The sequence below is a fragment of the Heloderma suspectum genome, chromosome 2 (assembly GCF_057233095.1).
Source record: "Heloderma suspectum isolate Gila_16-S chromosome 2, 16-S_ref, whole genome shotgun sequence".
NCBI lineage: Eukaryota > Metazoa > Chordata > Lepidosauria > Squamata > Helodermatidae > Heloderma > Heloderma suspectum.
The window spans coordinates 257,254,475-257,270,283 of NC_139459.1; the positions used below are offsets into that span (position 1 = coordinate 257,254,475).

Consider the following 15,809-nt stretch of genomic DNA (forward strand, 5'->3'; position numbering starts at 1 on the left):
AGTCTTTTGTTGGCCATCATTATCAATTTCTACTTTGACTGAGATCACCTGCCTGCCTTCCTCCACTAACAGGAGTGGGGCCTCCTTGTGTCCATACAATATCAGATTTCCTGCTACAAGCTGGTTCTTATTTTGATATCATGTTCTGGATCACTGTTAGCTTTTAGAAGAGCAATAGCTCAACTGAAATAGGATATGTGGATTTTTAATTCTTAACTTTTTTTTTTACAATGCCTGAACATTTTCTAAGCTTGTATGTGGTTTTAACTGTGCCAGAAGCAGGGAGGGTTTCCTTGAAGTTAAAAGGTACAATTAATCTCTCGTTGCACTTCCAATTAACTAAATTGCTAACCTTATTGTGAAAAGTAAAAATGCAATTGAGTTGTTGCTTGAGGCATGCTCAAAGGGTGGGGAATGAAGTAATTTAATTAACTGCCTTCAAGTACATTAAGAAGCATAGTTCTTTCATCTCCACTCCCTCAATACTAGGAATGGACGGAACACTTACCTTCCGTTCTGTTCTGTTTCTGCTGAGGGGAGGAGGCGCTCCGTCCCTCCCGCCGGAATCCTCGATGGTGGGGGGAGGCGATCCGGTCCTCCCCCCCGGAATCCTGCCCAGCTGGCTCCGCTCCGCGGCCAAGCTGCAGAGCCGCCGGCCGGCTCTGGCCGCCCGCAGCCAGACATCCGGCTGCTGGGCAGCCCTGCAGGGACGCAAATGGCAGCTGTCGTAGCTGCCATTTGCGTCCCTGTATTTAGCCGTGATAGGCTACGTAAATACTTACGTAGCCTATCACGGCAGGGGGAAAAAACCCAGCGTACGCAAATGGCGGTAGCCGCCACCATTTGTGTACCCTGGGTTTTTTCCCCCTGCCGTGATAGGCTACGTAAATACTTACGTAGCCTATCACGTAAATACTTACGTAGCCTATCACGGCCTCCGCAGGGACGCAAATGGCGTCCCCTACTCAGGACGCCATTTGTGTCCGCAGCAGCCCGGTGGCAGCCGGAGCCACCGCCGGAGCTGCCGCCGGAGCCGCAGCCAGGTAGGCTCCGTTTCGCGGGGCTTTCATGGGGTGGAGGGGCGGGGGGCTCTGTTCCGCCACAGATTCCAGGGGGCCGAATTCACTGGAATTCAGCCCCCCTGGGATCCGTGGCGGAATTCTCTAACATCCCTACTGGAGAGACTGCTCCTTCCATGTGTTGTATGTTTTGAATGATATGAAGATCAGAATCTGTACATGGCTAAATTTTAAGCTGTCGTCTTCCCTTTTTCCTGTGTGTGTTTGTTTCTGTGTGTGTGTGTGTGTGTGTGTCTGTGCAAGTGGGACCGGTGCTGCCTGCCTGGAATGAAGTTAGATTGTCCCTAGACACTCTCTGATTCTTTGAAGATCCGAAGAGAATAAAGTACTATATATAAAAAAAATTAGCTCGGAGAGGAAAGACAACTATGGGTGAACACACCGGGAAGTGAGCTACCAATGCTAGAAGCTGCCTGAAGAGCAGATGGAGGGGTTGAGAGCTGTGATTGGCCAGTAGGGAAATACGAGATCAAATGTAAAAGGACAGGTTTAGGAGCACACCATGCCTATATATGGTACCTGAAGCGAAACATTGAACCACATGAATGGAAATCTAATAGTATATTACGTTATTTCAGGGAAATGAATATGGTAACAGGTCAAAGAAAATTTGCAGCTCAGAAACAATACAGCATGAACATCATGTGCACTGAGAGGGGTGGAAACTCTTCAGAAGTATGCCAAACCGTGAGTGCAGATTGGGCCCAAGACACCCCAAAATACTTTACATCAGAAGGAACAATATATTGTTGCTGGGAAAAATCATTCCACCCACCTGGCTACTTTGAGGATTGCTGCTAAGCTCAGAGGGAATGGGGAATTCTGAGGGGGGTGGCAGATAGTGTCAACATCCCTACTGCTAACAAATGCCGGTGCTGAGTAGGAATGGTGGAGAATTCCACCACGGACTCCAATGAGGCTGGATTCTTTAGAATCCAGCCCCCTGGAGTCCATGGCAGAACGGAGCACTCCCCTCCGCCACCCTGCAAAATTCTCCCCGGATGGACCCTACCTGCCGTCAGCCAGTCCGGTCCATCTGCTGCTGGTTTGCGGCCACAAATGGCGTCCGGTGTAGCGGACGCCATTTGCGTCCCTGCTTTAGCCGTGATAGGCTACGTAAATCTTTACATAGCCTATCATGGCAAAGAGCAGGGATGCAAATGGCGTCCACTACATCGGACGCCATTTGCGGCCGCAGACCGGCAGCAGACGGAAGTCCAGCTGCAGACGGGCCCGGCCGGTGGCTCCGCGGACTCACCGCAGAGTGGAGTCGGCCGAGGAGGATTCCGGGGGGGGAGGAATGGATCACCTCCCCCCCCCATGGATGCCCCAGACTGGAACGGTAAGTGGATTTCATACACCCCTAGTGCTGCGCCTCTGTGAGTCCTAGCATTCCATTGAGAATGCATGTCCCCTCAGGAAGAATGTATATGTTGGGAATCCTGGGAGATTTTAAGACCAACTTTTCTAGAGATAATTTCCTTGAACTAATTTGGTTTACTCTTTCATCATGTCTGTGTGGGATTTTTAGGATCCCTAAAAACAATCTTCTAACTAAGGCTGAAGACTTACATTGATATCTTCCAAATCTAAAAAGTTCAACATAACTCCATTGCGTTTCCAGATGACTGGAGGCCTCAGAGGTCCGTGGATAGCACAAGTCAATACAGTGCTCAGCCCAACGGTTACGGTGGTAATGCTGACCTTCTGCTCTTCGGAAAGTGCAAGTTGGACCACCTCTGTGAAAGTAATAACAAAAAGTAATTAATGCTCCTATAATCTACCAATAGGAATCTGGCCTTTTCACTGATTGATTGGTGAAGTTTCAGCAATAGCTAAGGTACGAACTGCAAAAAAGGTCAATTTTAGAACAATAACGTGAATGGGATATACCTCAACAAACCTATATTATAACATAATCTTCTATTTCATTCTCCTTGGTTGTCAGACAATCTTTGGGGTATTTAGAAAAAGACAGTAATATCATCCATTCTCATTTGTATCCTGCAGAAATCGATTTCATATTAAAGAGACTGTAGAACAAACTAACTATAATAAGGTTTACACCCCCCCCTGCCTCAAACTAGCAGGCAGGAATAAAAATAATTCACAGTCTCCAATATGCACATCTAAACCACTTTGAGAATGTCTGTGCTACTAATTTTTCTGTCAAGAGGTATGCATAATGAACAAGTGATTTGACTCACCTGAACTGTATCACACATCTGATTTATACATACATACATACATACATATATACAGTAAGCACAGAGGGGCTGATCAGGATTTATTGAGGCAATGTAATCATAATTTACAAAGACCACATAAATGATGTATGTCAGGAGCAGGGAACTGTTCTTCCCTAGGCCGGTTCTAGACCATAGCACTTTCCTGCCCTGTCAATGTCCTCTCCTACTCATCCCCACCAGCTCCTCCTTGGTCCCACCCACCTTACCCAGCTGTGAGTCCTTGGCCCACTACATTTCCAAGAGCCTTTTTGCCTGAAAGTGTCCCCCTGCTGCCGCCAAGAGTGTGCTGCTTTCCCCCACTTGGCCGTTCCCTCAGGAGAGGCTTGTCTCAGCAATTGCCAGGCAGTTGGAAATGGGGGGAAGTGGGAAGAGGTGGAGCAAAGTTCCCCCTCAGCAGTCAGCAGCCAGAGTAACAGTGGCCACGGGTGTGGGGAGAAGGATGACTGTGAAGGGGGCATCTCCAGCATCACAGGCCTCATGCAGCTGCTCCTCGTTCTGTGTAGCACAGCAAACAGGCTGCAGGTGTAAGACAGCCCTCTTCTGAGGCCAGGGAAAAGGTTTTCTATTGAGCCTGGCTGGAAGAAAGTCAAGCTCAACACTGTGTGTGTTGTGGTAGAGATGGTGCTTGCAGCTGTTCAAGGAGGGTGGGGCCAAGGAGAAGGGGATCTCTGCAGTGATGGAGTGGAAAAAATATATGCAGAGTCGCTGTTGCAAAAAGCATTTGGGAGCCACTGCCCAGACCAGGGGAAGCAATTTGCTTCCTGCCCATTTATTTCAGGAAACCAGAACACTCATCCTGCCAAAACAAAGTTGACCTCTGTCAAGAGCTCTTCAGGCTCCTTAATTCATGGAGGATACAGCTATTAATGGCTACAAATCATGATGGTTACTGTATATACTGCCTCCAGGATCAGAGGGGGCATGCCTCTGATTACCAGTCACTGGGAAAACAAGATACCTGCATATGGAAATACATATGAATTCTTGCACAGACTTAAAAAAACACACAACAAATTTGCAAACTGATGCAGGAATGGGACAGAATGAACTTAATATAAGGAAACTGAGTGCGATCAAACTTGACAGATCCATCCATCCCTCCTCCTTTCTTGCAACATCAGGACTTTGGGCTGGAATGGCCTGACACCTTGCAAAACCTGGCATTTTGTATCATGAGACTTGGGACAAGATGAGGAAATGGAACCTATAAAAGGCCCATTCTAAGGATTGGTCAAGGCAGGCCAAGGCTGGTGCCCCCAGCCAGACATTTGAACAGAGGTGCAAACTGGGCTTTGACTGGTCACTCTTGGCAGCTGTGAAGGATTTGTTTTATACTAAGCTCTCTGGCTGCTGGGCTGGTATATTTTTTGCTGCCTTCACAGAGATGTGTCTTCTCTTGAGCTTGGGCTTTTACTAATTCCTTCCTTCTCTTTTGGCAGAAGCACCAACGGGGGATGTGGAAAATGCAACCTATATGGCACGAAGGGGAAGATGTCAGGAGATCCAAGTCAGCTGAGATGGTGGGTGACATGATACTCACAGGTCTGGAGTGGCTCAAGAGTGGGACTGCTGCCTAGGGTAGTCAAGACATAGGACAACCAGCAGAATTTCAGGTGGCTCATGTGGGAAACTTACTTCATGCGTGCCTTTCTCCACACAGAGAATGATTGCAAGTCATCAGGTGTAGCTCAGAGCTGGGTTTAGTGGTGCTGGGGGAGAATGAAGCTGCCCATAACTTCCCAGCAGGAAAAAGACACTCTTCAAGTAATTTGTTACCCGCTGGTGGCTTCCCAGCTGTTTCCAGGCCTCAGGAAGTCCTCTTCTGCCTGCTACCTTCCCCTCTTCACCAAGCTGAATAATTTTTGTTATCCTTGAGGAAGGGAGTAGCAGGCATGAGGCCCAGGCTCCCTTCCTCTGCTGGTTGCCTCACCTTTGCTTTCAAAACATTCAAACTAGTTCAAAGAATTGAAGAAACGTTTGAGGATGCCTTGAATGTTTTCATCATGGAAATGACCAATGAAGTTCACATTCTGTAATATTCCCTTGTCCAGCTTTTGATACAATACAGTGAGACTAAGGTTGCCCATATTTTAGTGGAAAGGTTCCTAATACCTTTAGCATGCAGAAAGTCAGAACTGGTGCTTCCCCCCCCCCCCCCAGCCTGCAGATGTAACAATAGGAAATGTTGCCCCTGTTGAAATTCTACCTGCCATTGAGCTTTTAGAGGCACAGGAGATCTACCAGAAAAAGATGGTAACTCTGAGTGGGATGCACAGCAGGGTGCAGACTAAGTAAGCAGCCCTCCAAATTTCTTCTTCCATTGGGAAATGATTTTGTGGATCTTTTGCTTGGCTGATAACCATTCTAACTACCTGTGTAACTGCTGATTAGCCATCAAGAAACTAGTTTTCCTTTCCCCCTTAATATTACATTTTGCACAGGGATAATTATAACATTTCTTAGGATCCAGACATTTGTATGTTTTACCCCTTCAAAAATGACTATAGCAGAATTATTATTTGCATAGCCAACTATTACAAAAGATGACAACAACCACTTAGTTTTGTGTGCCTGGCTATACTGACAGGTAAGGAACTTGATGGTGAAATTACTGTTGGCAGAGAGTTGTTATTTAGCATTTCAACTAGAGACACCAAGGAGTGGTAGAGCAATCTGGATGCATTGTCAAAACCACAACATTTAGTTTTATCATTCCCTGGGTGCTACTTCTTGGCTGAGCAATTGAGGCTTTGGCAAAAAATGAAGACCTTAGAACTATGTTTCATTTAAATGCTCCAAATTGAGCTTTCAAGTTAATAGCCCATTAAGATGATTTTTTTAAAGGGAGGGGGTAGTTCAGTCCCTTCTTTGGGATGATGTTGATCCAATCTGTGGCTGCCAAACAAACAAGAGATTCCCGGAGACATGACATCTCTGGAAGTCATGTACACTTTGTGCCTGCAAATTTCTGTTTGCTAACTGCTGGATAGATATTGCTCACTGAAAAGTGACTGCCATGTTAAAAGAGAAAAAGACAAATAATAAACCTTGACATAACTGAAACAAAAGCTTGGTAGGAATTTGCAGGAGCCTTATCACGATTAAGTAACAAGAGTAATCAGGGCTGGGATCGAGCAGTTTCCCTTCAAAGCTGACATTTTTCCAGAGGCAATATTTTTGCCACGTTGAAAGATTCAATACTTTTGTTCATTTTGACAACAGTAATCATGCAGTAAGAAAAACTGTTAAAGTGGAAGAACCAAACAAGCAACACAGGCCTTTAAGTAGGCAGTGGGCTGAAAAAACATTAAACACATACACATACTTTTCAATACACAACCCTGAGGTTCAAATAACCTTAGATTTGTAGGGAAGAGAATAGAGAGAATAGCTAGTTCCTCTTTATAAGTGTCAAGGCTGATTAGCCTTTAAGAGAAACTTTGATTAGGAACTGAATCACTGGATAATCTGATCGCATACCCTTTGCTGCCTCACAATTCTTTCCCTTTATTTATGTCCAGAGAAATTAAGTATCCACACTGAAACACCGATCAGTGAATCTGACATAGCCTAGACCTGCTTTAGGGGCAAAGTACTTTTTATCAATGCATCAGTTGCAGAAAAGATAGGCCAAATTATTGACCGTCTCTCTCGCAAACAGCAGTGGCATGTTGCTAGCCTCTCAGTGGATGGTATCCACTTTTTTTCACTTCAAGCAGGAAAGGGCTGCTTGTTGCTTAGGGTTCACAGGCTGCATATGCTTAACTGAGCACACTGAAACACACATTCCAGTAAAATGATAATATCAGATTTAGCCAAGCTGAAATAGTATGAAGATGGGTACATAAAAGGTGCAGGGGTGCCATCAGGGTCAGACCACAGGGAATAAGTCTGGGGCCCTGCAGCCTGGAAGAGCCCTAAATGCAGTCAGCACACATACTTTCACACCTTTAAAAAGCCTTTCAGGCAAGGACACCCCCACCATTGATACTTGCATTTGCACCCCCTCTTCCCTTTCTCTCCTCACTTTGTACTTGCTCTCTCCCCCTTCCTTTCATCAGGCATGCCACAGAAGAAGCTGCAGTTGTGCCTGGCATCTTCAGAGAGCTTCCAGGTGGCCCCACATGGGCCCAGAGGCATGCTGGGGAAGTCAGGAAGCCAGCCGTATGTGGGTCTTATAGCATACACTCAGTACACAGTTCAGCTGTGGAGCTCTGAGCTCACACTTTGTGAAGAGGTCATTGCCAATCTATTTGTTCTGTTTTCTGCAGACATTGTACACAGAGTCAAACTAGAAATGGCTATGCCATTGCAGCAAGCTATCCAGAAGCAAGGAGAAATCTACTGAAACCATGCCCCTTTCTTTATGGGCTGTAAAGTGCAGATTATATGATGCAGTGTTGAAGGCAGATTTGTCATAGTGAGTTCAAGAGAGCAGAAATTCATAGAGCTGGGCTGACAGCCAGCTACAAAGCACTCTGACTGAGTCAAGCATAGGACTCTGCAAAATGTTGCCCTGGAAGCTGATGTTACTGCTGCAAATTGAGATAAATTCCCTATAATCTGGATAGCTGGCCAAATTGTTTCCTTGCTTCTCCTGTCTTTACTCACACATCTTTGCAACTGTTTGGGGGCTGAATAGTCACAGCTTATAATACTCAGTTTTGATCGTTTCTACACTTTATGCTGCCGTTTGGAACACTGGTTATATACGCCACAATAGTAGATATTTGTCGCCAAAGTACAGTTTCCATTTTAATGAAAACAGTACTGTATTTGGAATGTATTTGATAGAATAAAGAACAAGTAATTAGCGAAACACATAACGTTTAGTGGCTGTAATGAGGATTGCTTTCTTTATATCTCTTCAGAAGTAAGTGCACACTCACTGTACTTTATGTCTTTCAATGATGTTTCCTTAATCCTGTTGCTTACACTGGTTTGGATTCTATGAAACACCCCTAAAATCTATCAGCAGGGCTCTTCATGCACATACTTTTGAGTGGTCTGTTGTAGTGAAATATCTTTTTTATATTAAGCCAAACATTGTTTGGTTTCTAATAATGACAGAATGCAAGAATTCTCAGGAAAAGGATAAAATATTATCGTTCCCAGTCCCTGGTAAAACAATAGCAATATTTTGAGAGTTATAGTAGTCTAACAGTGGTGATCAGTTTAGGGACTAACAAAACAACTACTCACTTTGGATTTAAAATGGTGCTATCTGAGAAACCACAGACAATAAAGTTGAGCGAGAAGATCAAGAATTGCTATTATGATCTTGCCAAACAAGATCTCCTCGTGGCTCTGTATGCTGAGGTCTACACTAGACATGTTGTTAATTGTGTGAGTGCAATTAACACATGTGCACTTCTTTGCTGTTGTTATATAAATGGCAGCCACAAGGCAGTCTGAGCAGCCTCAGGACCATGGGAAGTCAGGAGGGGAAGTTTAATTATTTCTCTCCCTACTATGGTCCCAATAATAAGCTGGATGGGTGAGTAGTTCCCAAGCCAGGGAATTGCCGGCTCTGGATGGGGTTGTACTCCTTGTGAAGGAACAGGTTCACAGTTTGAGGGTGCTCCTGGATCCAGGGTTGTCATTGGAAGATGAAGTGACGTTCGTGGCCAGGAGTGCCTACCACAAGCTTAGGCCGGTATGCCAACTGCACCCATTTCTGGCAAGGATAGCCTGACAGCTGTGATCCATGCACTGGTAACCTTGGGACTGGATTACTGTAATCTGCTCTATGTGTGGCTACCCCTTAAGGCTTGTTCAGAAGCTGCAGCTAGTGCAGAATGCCATGGCAGGGTTACTGACTGGGGTGCCTCACCACACACACACAGTAGGCCTCCACTAAAGGATCTACCCTGGCTGTAAGTCTGCTACCAAGCTAGATTTAAGGTATTGGTGTTACTATACAAGTCCTATACAGTGAAGGACCAGGTTAGCTCAAGGAACATCTCCTCCACTACCAACCTCCCAGGCCACTCTGACCTTCAGGGGAGGCCCTGTTGTCCATTCTGTGACCTACAGATTTCCATTTGGCAGCAACATGGAGACGGGCCTTCTCTGCAGTGCTGCCCACCCTGTGGAGGAATAATCTCCCTTCTGAGGTACAACAGCTTTGGACTGTTGGTGTAGTGGTGAGAGTGTTGGACTGGGAGCTGGGAGATCCAGGTTCTAGTCCCCGCTCGTCCATGGAAGCTCATTGGGTGACTTTGGGCCAGTCACAGACCCTCAGCCCAACCCACCTCACAGGGCTGCTGTTGTGAGGATAAAATGGAGAAGAGGATGAGGCTTATGGGTTCCTTGCCTTGGGTTCCTTGCAAGAGGAAAAAAGGCAGGATATAAATGCTAAAAATAAATAAATAAAATAGGGTGTTCAGTTATGAATCACCAAAAAGGAGGAAATGCATCACCAAAAAAGGGCACAAGAAGACACAGATTTGCATGTGCCAGCATTCCCCTTATGACCTGAACTGCCTGAGCAATATTTCCATATGCTAATGTATACGCATAGCTGCAAGTTTAGAAATCGCTGTAATTTAAATGGAAATACAGCACATCTAACCACAGCGTGGAAGACTGACCTGCAAGCTTTACTCAGTCTGCTGTCCAGGTGCTGCTGATGGGCCACTTCAAGGCCCAGCACTCGCTTCCACTGGTGAGGATCTTGTTTTGGTTCCTTTTTGACCAGAACTTGCCCCGTACACACCTCCAAACAGGAGTGCATTTGGGGGGCAAAGCTCACATATTTCTGAGCTTGCAAGTGCATTCAAAAACTAAGTTCACTAAAAAATGCACATTTTTTTAAAAAAATACAAATTTTCATGCTTTAGTCAATAAGGGAAAAGTATGCATTGGAAAGCGTGTTTAAAAAATGCATACCCAAATGCACCCTTTCCCTGTTTGAGTATCATCAACAAAAGCTTGCATTTGGAAATGGGAAAGAGACGGACTGAGCTTTGAGGTGGAACTCAGAGAATCTCAACAAATCCCAGCCCAACTGATTCTCTCATCCATACTGACAGGTCTTTCTCTTTAAACTGGACTTGGACTGGACAGCCCTTCAGATAGCGGACACATTCAAAATAGCCAACAGTCATCCAGCAGCCCTCCAAACAGAGGACTGCTCCTGGAGAAAAGAGCACACAGAGCCATCCTAGGGGCCTACGATGACTGGGATTGACGCAGCCATTGCTGACAGAAGATTTGGGGCATCACTAAAGGGACGCAGATTATCATCCATTTGATTTAACTTCATATTAACTGCTGGTTGATTGATCCATGATTTGGGGGCGTGTGTGTGTGTGTGAGAGAGAGTGTATTCTTATGATAAAAGTGAATGTGATCATTTTTATTGATGCCACCTGGACTATTACAATTTAAATTAAATCAACAAAAGATAACATTATCAAAGATATACAGTCTGTGCACAGTTTACATTTTATTGAAGACAAGCAAAAAAAATCAAACAAGAGGATAATGCATACAGAAAACAATTGTTTCTACAATTGATTTAAATTAAATGGTTGTAGAATCATAGAATAGTAGGGCTGGAAGGGGCCTATAAGGCCATCGAGTCCAACCCCCTGCTCAATGCAGGAATCCAAGTCAGAGCATCCCTGACAGAGGGCTGTCCAGCCTCATCTTGAATGCCTCCAGTGTGGGAGAGCCCACTGCCTCCCTAGGTCATTGGTTCCATTGTCGTATTGCTCTGACAGTCAGGAAGTTTTTCCTGATGTTTAGCTGGAATCTGGCTTCCTGTAACTTAGGGATGTTGGAGAATTCTGCCACGGAATTCAGTGAGGCTGGATTCTAAAGAAGTCTGCGGAGTCTCGGAGTCCGTGGCGGAACAGCCTTCCCCCCGCCACCCCCTGCAATCCCCTTCCCCCAGAATGGACCTACCTGGCGGTGGATGCGGCAGTGGATGCGGTGGCAGTTCGTCTTCCGGCTACTGCCAGGCTGCTGTGGCCGTAAATGGTGTCCGTCATAGCAGCCGCCATTTACGTGCCTGCATTAGGCCATGATAGGCTATGTAAATACATACATAGCCTATCACAGCAAACAGCAGGGGTGCAAATGGCAGCCGCTACGCCATTTGCACCCCTGCTCTTTGCCGTAATAGGCTACGTACATATTTATGTAGCCTATCACGGCTTAATGAAAGGATGCAAATGGCGGCCGCTACGACTAGGGTTGTCGGAGAAATCCGCCAAGGACTCCAGTGAGGCCGGATTCTTTGGAATCCAGCCCCCCGGAGTCCGTGGTGGAACGGCCTCCCCCCTGTCACCCCCCGAAATCCCCCCCAGGATGGACCTACCTGGCGGCAGATGCGGTGGCGGCGGCAGATGCGTCGGCGAATGCGGTGGCAGTGGATCCGGCTTGTCTTCTGGCCAGTGCCAGGCTGCTGCGGCTGCAAATGGCAGCTGTTGTTGCGGCCGCCATTTGCGTGGCTGCCTTTTGGGGACGCCATTTGCATCCCCTGCCGTAGGGGACGCCATTTGAGTTCCCGTTTTAGCTGTCATAGGCTACGTAAATATTTACGTAGCCTATCACGGGCTACCATAGGGACACAAATGGCGTCCCCTACTCAGGACGCCATTTGCGTCCGCACCAGCCCAGCAGTGGCTGGAGGCCCCGCTGCGGGTTGGCCGGGCAGGCGGCTCCACGGCCTGGCCGCGGAGCGGAGCCAGCTGGACAGGATTCCGGGGGGGAGGAACGGATCGCCTCCTCCCTGTCGAGGATTTCGGGGGGAGGGACGGAGCGCCTCCCCCCCACCGTGGATGTCCCTGGACGAAACCAGGTAAGTGTTTCGTACATCCCTAGTCTTCTCAAGGCTAAACATGCCTAGTTCTTTCAGTCTCTCTTCATAGGGCTTTGTTTCCAGTCCCCTGATCATCTTCATTGCCCTCCTCTGAACCCTCTCCAGTTATTCTGCATCTTTCTTCAAGTGTGGTGCCCAGAACTAGACACAGTACTCCAGATGAAGCCTAACCAGTGCTGAGCAGAGGGGAACTAGTACTTCACTTGATTTTGGAAGCTATGCTTCTATTAATGCAGCCCAAAATAGCATTAGCCTTTTTTGCAGCCACATCACATGGTTGGCTCATATTCAGCTTGTGATCGACAACAATTCCAAGATCCTTCTCACTTGTAGTCTTGTTGAGCCAAGTATTCCCCATCTTGTAACTGTGCATTTGGTTTCTTTTTCCTAGGTGCAGAACTTGGCATTTATCCCTATTAAATTTCATTCTCTTATTTTCTGCCCAGCGCTCCAGCCTATCAAGATCACTTTGAATTTTGTTTCTGTCTTCCAGGGTATTAGCTATCCTGCCCAATTTTGTGTCATCTGTAAATGTGATAAGCATTCCCTGCACCTCCTCATCCAAGTCATTAATAAAAATGTTGAAGAGCACTGGGCCCAGGACTGAGCCCTGCGGTACCCTGCTCATTACCTCTCTCCAGTTTGAGAAGGTCCCACTGATCAGCACTCTTGAGTCTGATCCTGTAGCCAACTGTGGATCCACCGGATCGTTGTTTCATCGCGCCCACTTTGAGCTAGTTTGCTAATCAGGATATCATGGGGCACTTTGTCGGAAGTTGTACTTTATTGTATCTTATAAGCTGTTGTAAGAACCATATGTTGAAGTGACGGTGAGATAGTACTAAGTTTTGTAAGTACTGTAAACTAATTACTTTGTCACAGCAACAGCTGTGCATTGATTTGTAGACATCATTAGCCTTGGCTAGTATAATACATGGAATAACTTTGTAGGCCACCTTGGGGCAATGGGCAGTTTTTTGAATGACACCAAGCTTGTAATGCCTAAATAATGTTAATGGATTATTCATATTTCTGGAGCTCCCTGGCTAAGAATAAAACTGATAATGGATGGAGTTTGTGAAAGAAGAATTGTGTAGAAATTTTAATCATTGCTGCTTTTGCCTCCAAAAGTATACAGTCAGGGAATAAAAGCAGCCCTGGAGGTGGCCAAAAACAACTGCAAGAAGAAAAATAAAGGGCAAGTTATTCTGTAGTAATATAAATCATGCTGTTGTTTTGCTTGTCATCTTGCTCTGAAAATGGAAACTGCAACCTAAGAAAATAGGGGGATATAGTGCCTACTAGTTATCAGTAGTGTCCTTTCAAACTTTTTATTTAATTATATGACTTGATATTATGATTTTATTATAGTAGCAACAATCCCATTGATTTGGTCCCACTAATGGACCAAATAGCTGAAGTATTCATAGTTTGCCAGGGCAAAAAGTAGCAACCCTAACTGGCACAAAGCTGATCTTTAGACCAGACACCAGAATTAATTCCTATAGTTATTTTACTTCTGTAAGCCTGCTCACATATTACAGAAAAACATGCCCAGGCATACACTTATTTCTCAGCTGCAGTAGTTTTACTGTTCCAATAAGGTACTGTCTTTTCTCTGTGCGAACTTAAACTCATGGAGTTAGATCAATTAACATTTAGAAAATGTGATATAACCTTACATTCTCAAGACAGGACAGACCAACTGTAGTGACTAGCCTGTTCCTCTTCTTCCTAACACACTGTCCCTGAGCTGGTGCCCTCCAGATGTGTTGGACTACAATTCCCACCCCAGTCAACACAGGGAGATGTAGTCCAACACATCTGGGAGGCACCAGCTTGGGGAAGAGTGTCCTATAACATACCTACCTAATCTCCTCTCTCTCTTTTAATCAACAAGCCCAATCTGCACACAAATAGAACTAATTTTGTAGGTTTTAAAATGACCACACATTCAAGGTAACCCTGACTGTAAACTGGAACCACAAGGTCTCAGTCCAGAAAATGCAGCCACGGGTTTCAAGTCTGTTGCCAATTAAGAAGAGAATGACCTGCTTCACACAACATGACAGCCCATCGAGGGCTAATTCACCCTTGAAGAGCTACAGCGCATGCCGGCTGCCGTTATGGACGTGCAACCCCTGACTGTTGTGTTAAGCAAATCTGGCCAGTGGGGGTTATTTCACAGAATCATAGAATCACAGAATAGTAGGGTTGGAAGGGGCCTACAAGACCATCGAGTCCAACCCCCTGCTCAGTGCAGGAATCCAAGTCAGAGCGTCCCTGACAGATGGCTGTCCAGCCTTATTGAAACAACAGATTGTGGATTATGCAAGGGTTGTTTAACCCTCAAATAAGCCCCACTGGTTGAGGGTTAAACAATCATCACATAGTCCACAATCTGTTGGGGAACTGGGGGTTGCATATTCAGAATGGCAGCCAGCCTGTGCCACAACTGCTCCAGCATAAATCAACCCTCAGTGGGCTGTCATGTCATACGAACTGGACCAGTATATCCAAACTTATTTACAGAAGGTTCTAAAGAATCATTCTGAGAAATCTAGTAGCCTTTGAAACACATAATTATCCTGTACGTTCTTGCCTCCACCTTCATATGCAGCCTTGTTAAGTTTTCAGTTTATATTACAGTCTAAAAACCCATGCATATTTCCCTTCCCCCACCTTTTTTTATTTTTTTATTTTTAACTCAGAGGATCTTTAACAGGAACTGCACTGACTTCAACAGCGAGCCCTGCTTGCTAATTTAGTCAGGTATTACTACTTGTGCTATTTTATCATGGAAATCTTTCCTCTGCTGTCATCTGCAGCCCACCAACAGCAATCATAATTTCACAATGAAGACATGTATAATTGAGGTCATTAACGGGAGCAACCTGGAATGAGCATCTACAGAACAAAACCCATTGATTTAGCATGGCTTAGAGATAATTTACATAGCAAATGTTGGTCATAGACTCTACTTTTCTTTTTCTATAGGAGTATGCAGAGAACTCCATTTTCATTTTGAAAATGCTTTTTGTATCTTTAATTAGATCTTTTCAGTTTAAACTCTAGGCATATCGTTTTGCAGTGTTTTGTTACTTTTTAATTCGTCTTACATTTGCTCACAGATATATTTCAGTGCTTGTAATAGTTCCTTTAGGGTATCAGGCATGAATTTTACTTAAAGGATAAAGATTATTCTGTCTCTTTTATTTACTAAGATTATTGTCAGAAGCTGAAAACACTGTCTGTAGTTAGTGATGGGAGAATTAGTTCTTTAAGAAGGGCATCTTGTCTGATCTTGGAAGCTAAGCAGGGTCAGCCTTGGTTAGTACTTGGAGGGGAGACCGTCTGGGAATCAGGCTTCCTGCATTGGGTAGGGGATTGGACTTGATAGTCTTGTAGGACCCTTCCAACCCTATGATTCTATGAAGAAATCAGAATATTTTGTCTCAAAAATAAAGTCAATGTATTTCTTTGGGTTAGGAAGGAAACAGTGTAGCCCATTCTAAAATAGCCATAGATAATGCTATTGCACTTTTAACATCTTTTTTTTTTTTTTAAAGGCCTCTAATTTGGGGATCTCTCTTTTTGTTTAACTAGCTATTAGATTTAGGGTGCAATCCAGTCAAAGTTAAGTGGTATTAA

The 15,809-nt window shown here is 45.1% G+C and overlaps 1 protein-coding gene across 1 annotated transcript in view; it reads right to left on the minus strand.

The window, feature by feature from the left end:
- FSTL4 (follistatin like 4) overlaps window positions 1-15,809 on the minus strand; it is a 662,050-nt gene that overhangs the window by 80,056 nt on the left and 566,185 nt on the right. Inside the window, exon 6 of the mRNA XM_084838897.1 lies at window positions 2,652-2,818. Within this exon, the coding sequence (XP_084695023.1) occupies window positions 2,652-2,818 (167 nt within the window). The remainder of the gene's footprint in view (window positions 1-2,651; window positions 2,819-15,809) is intronic.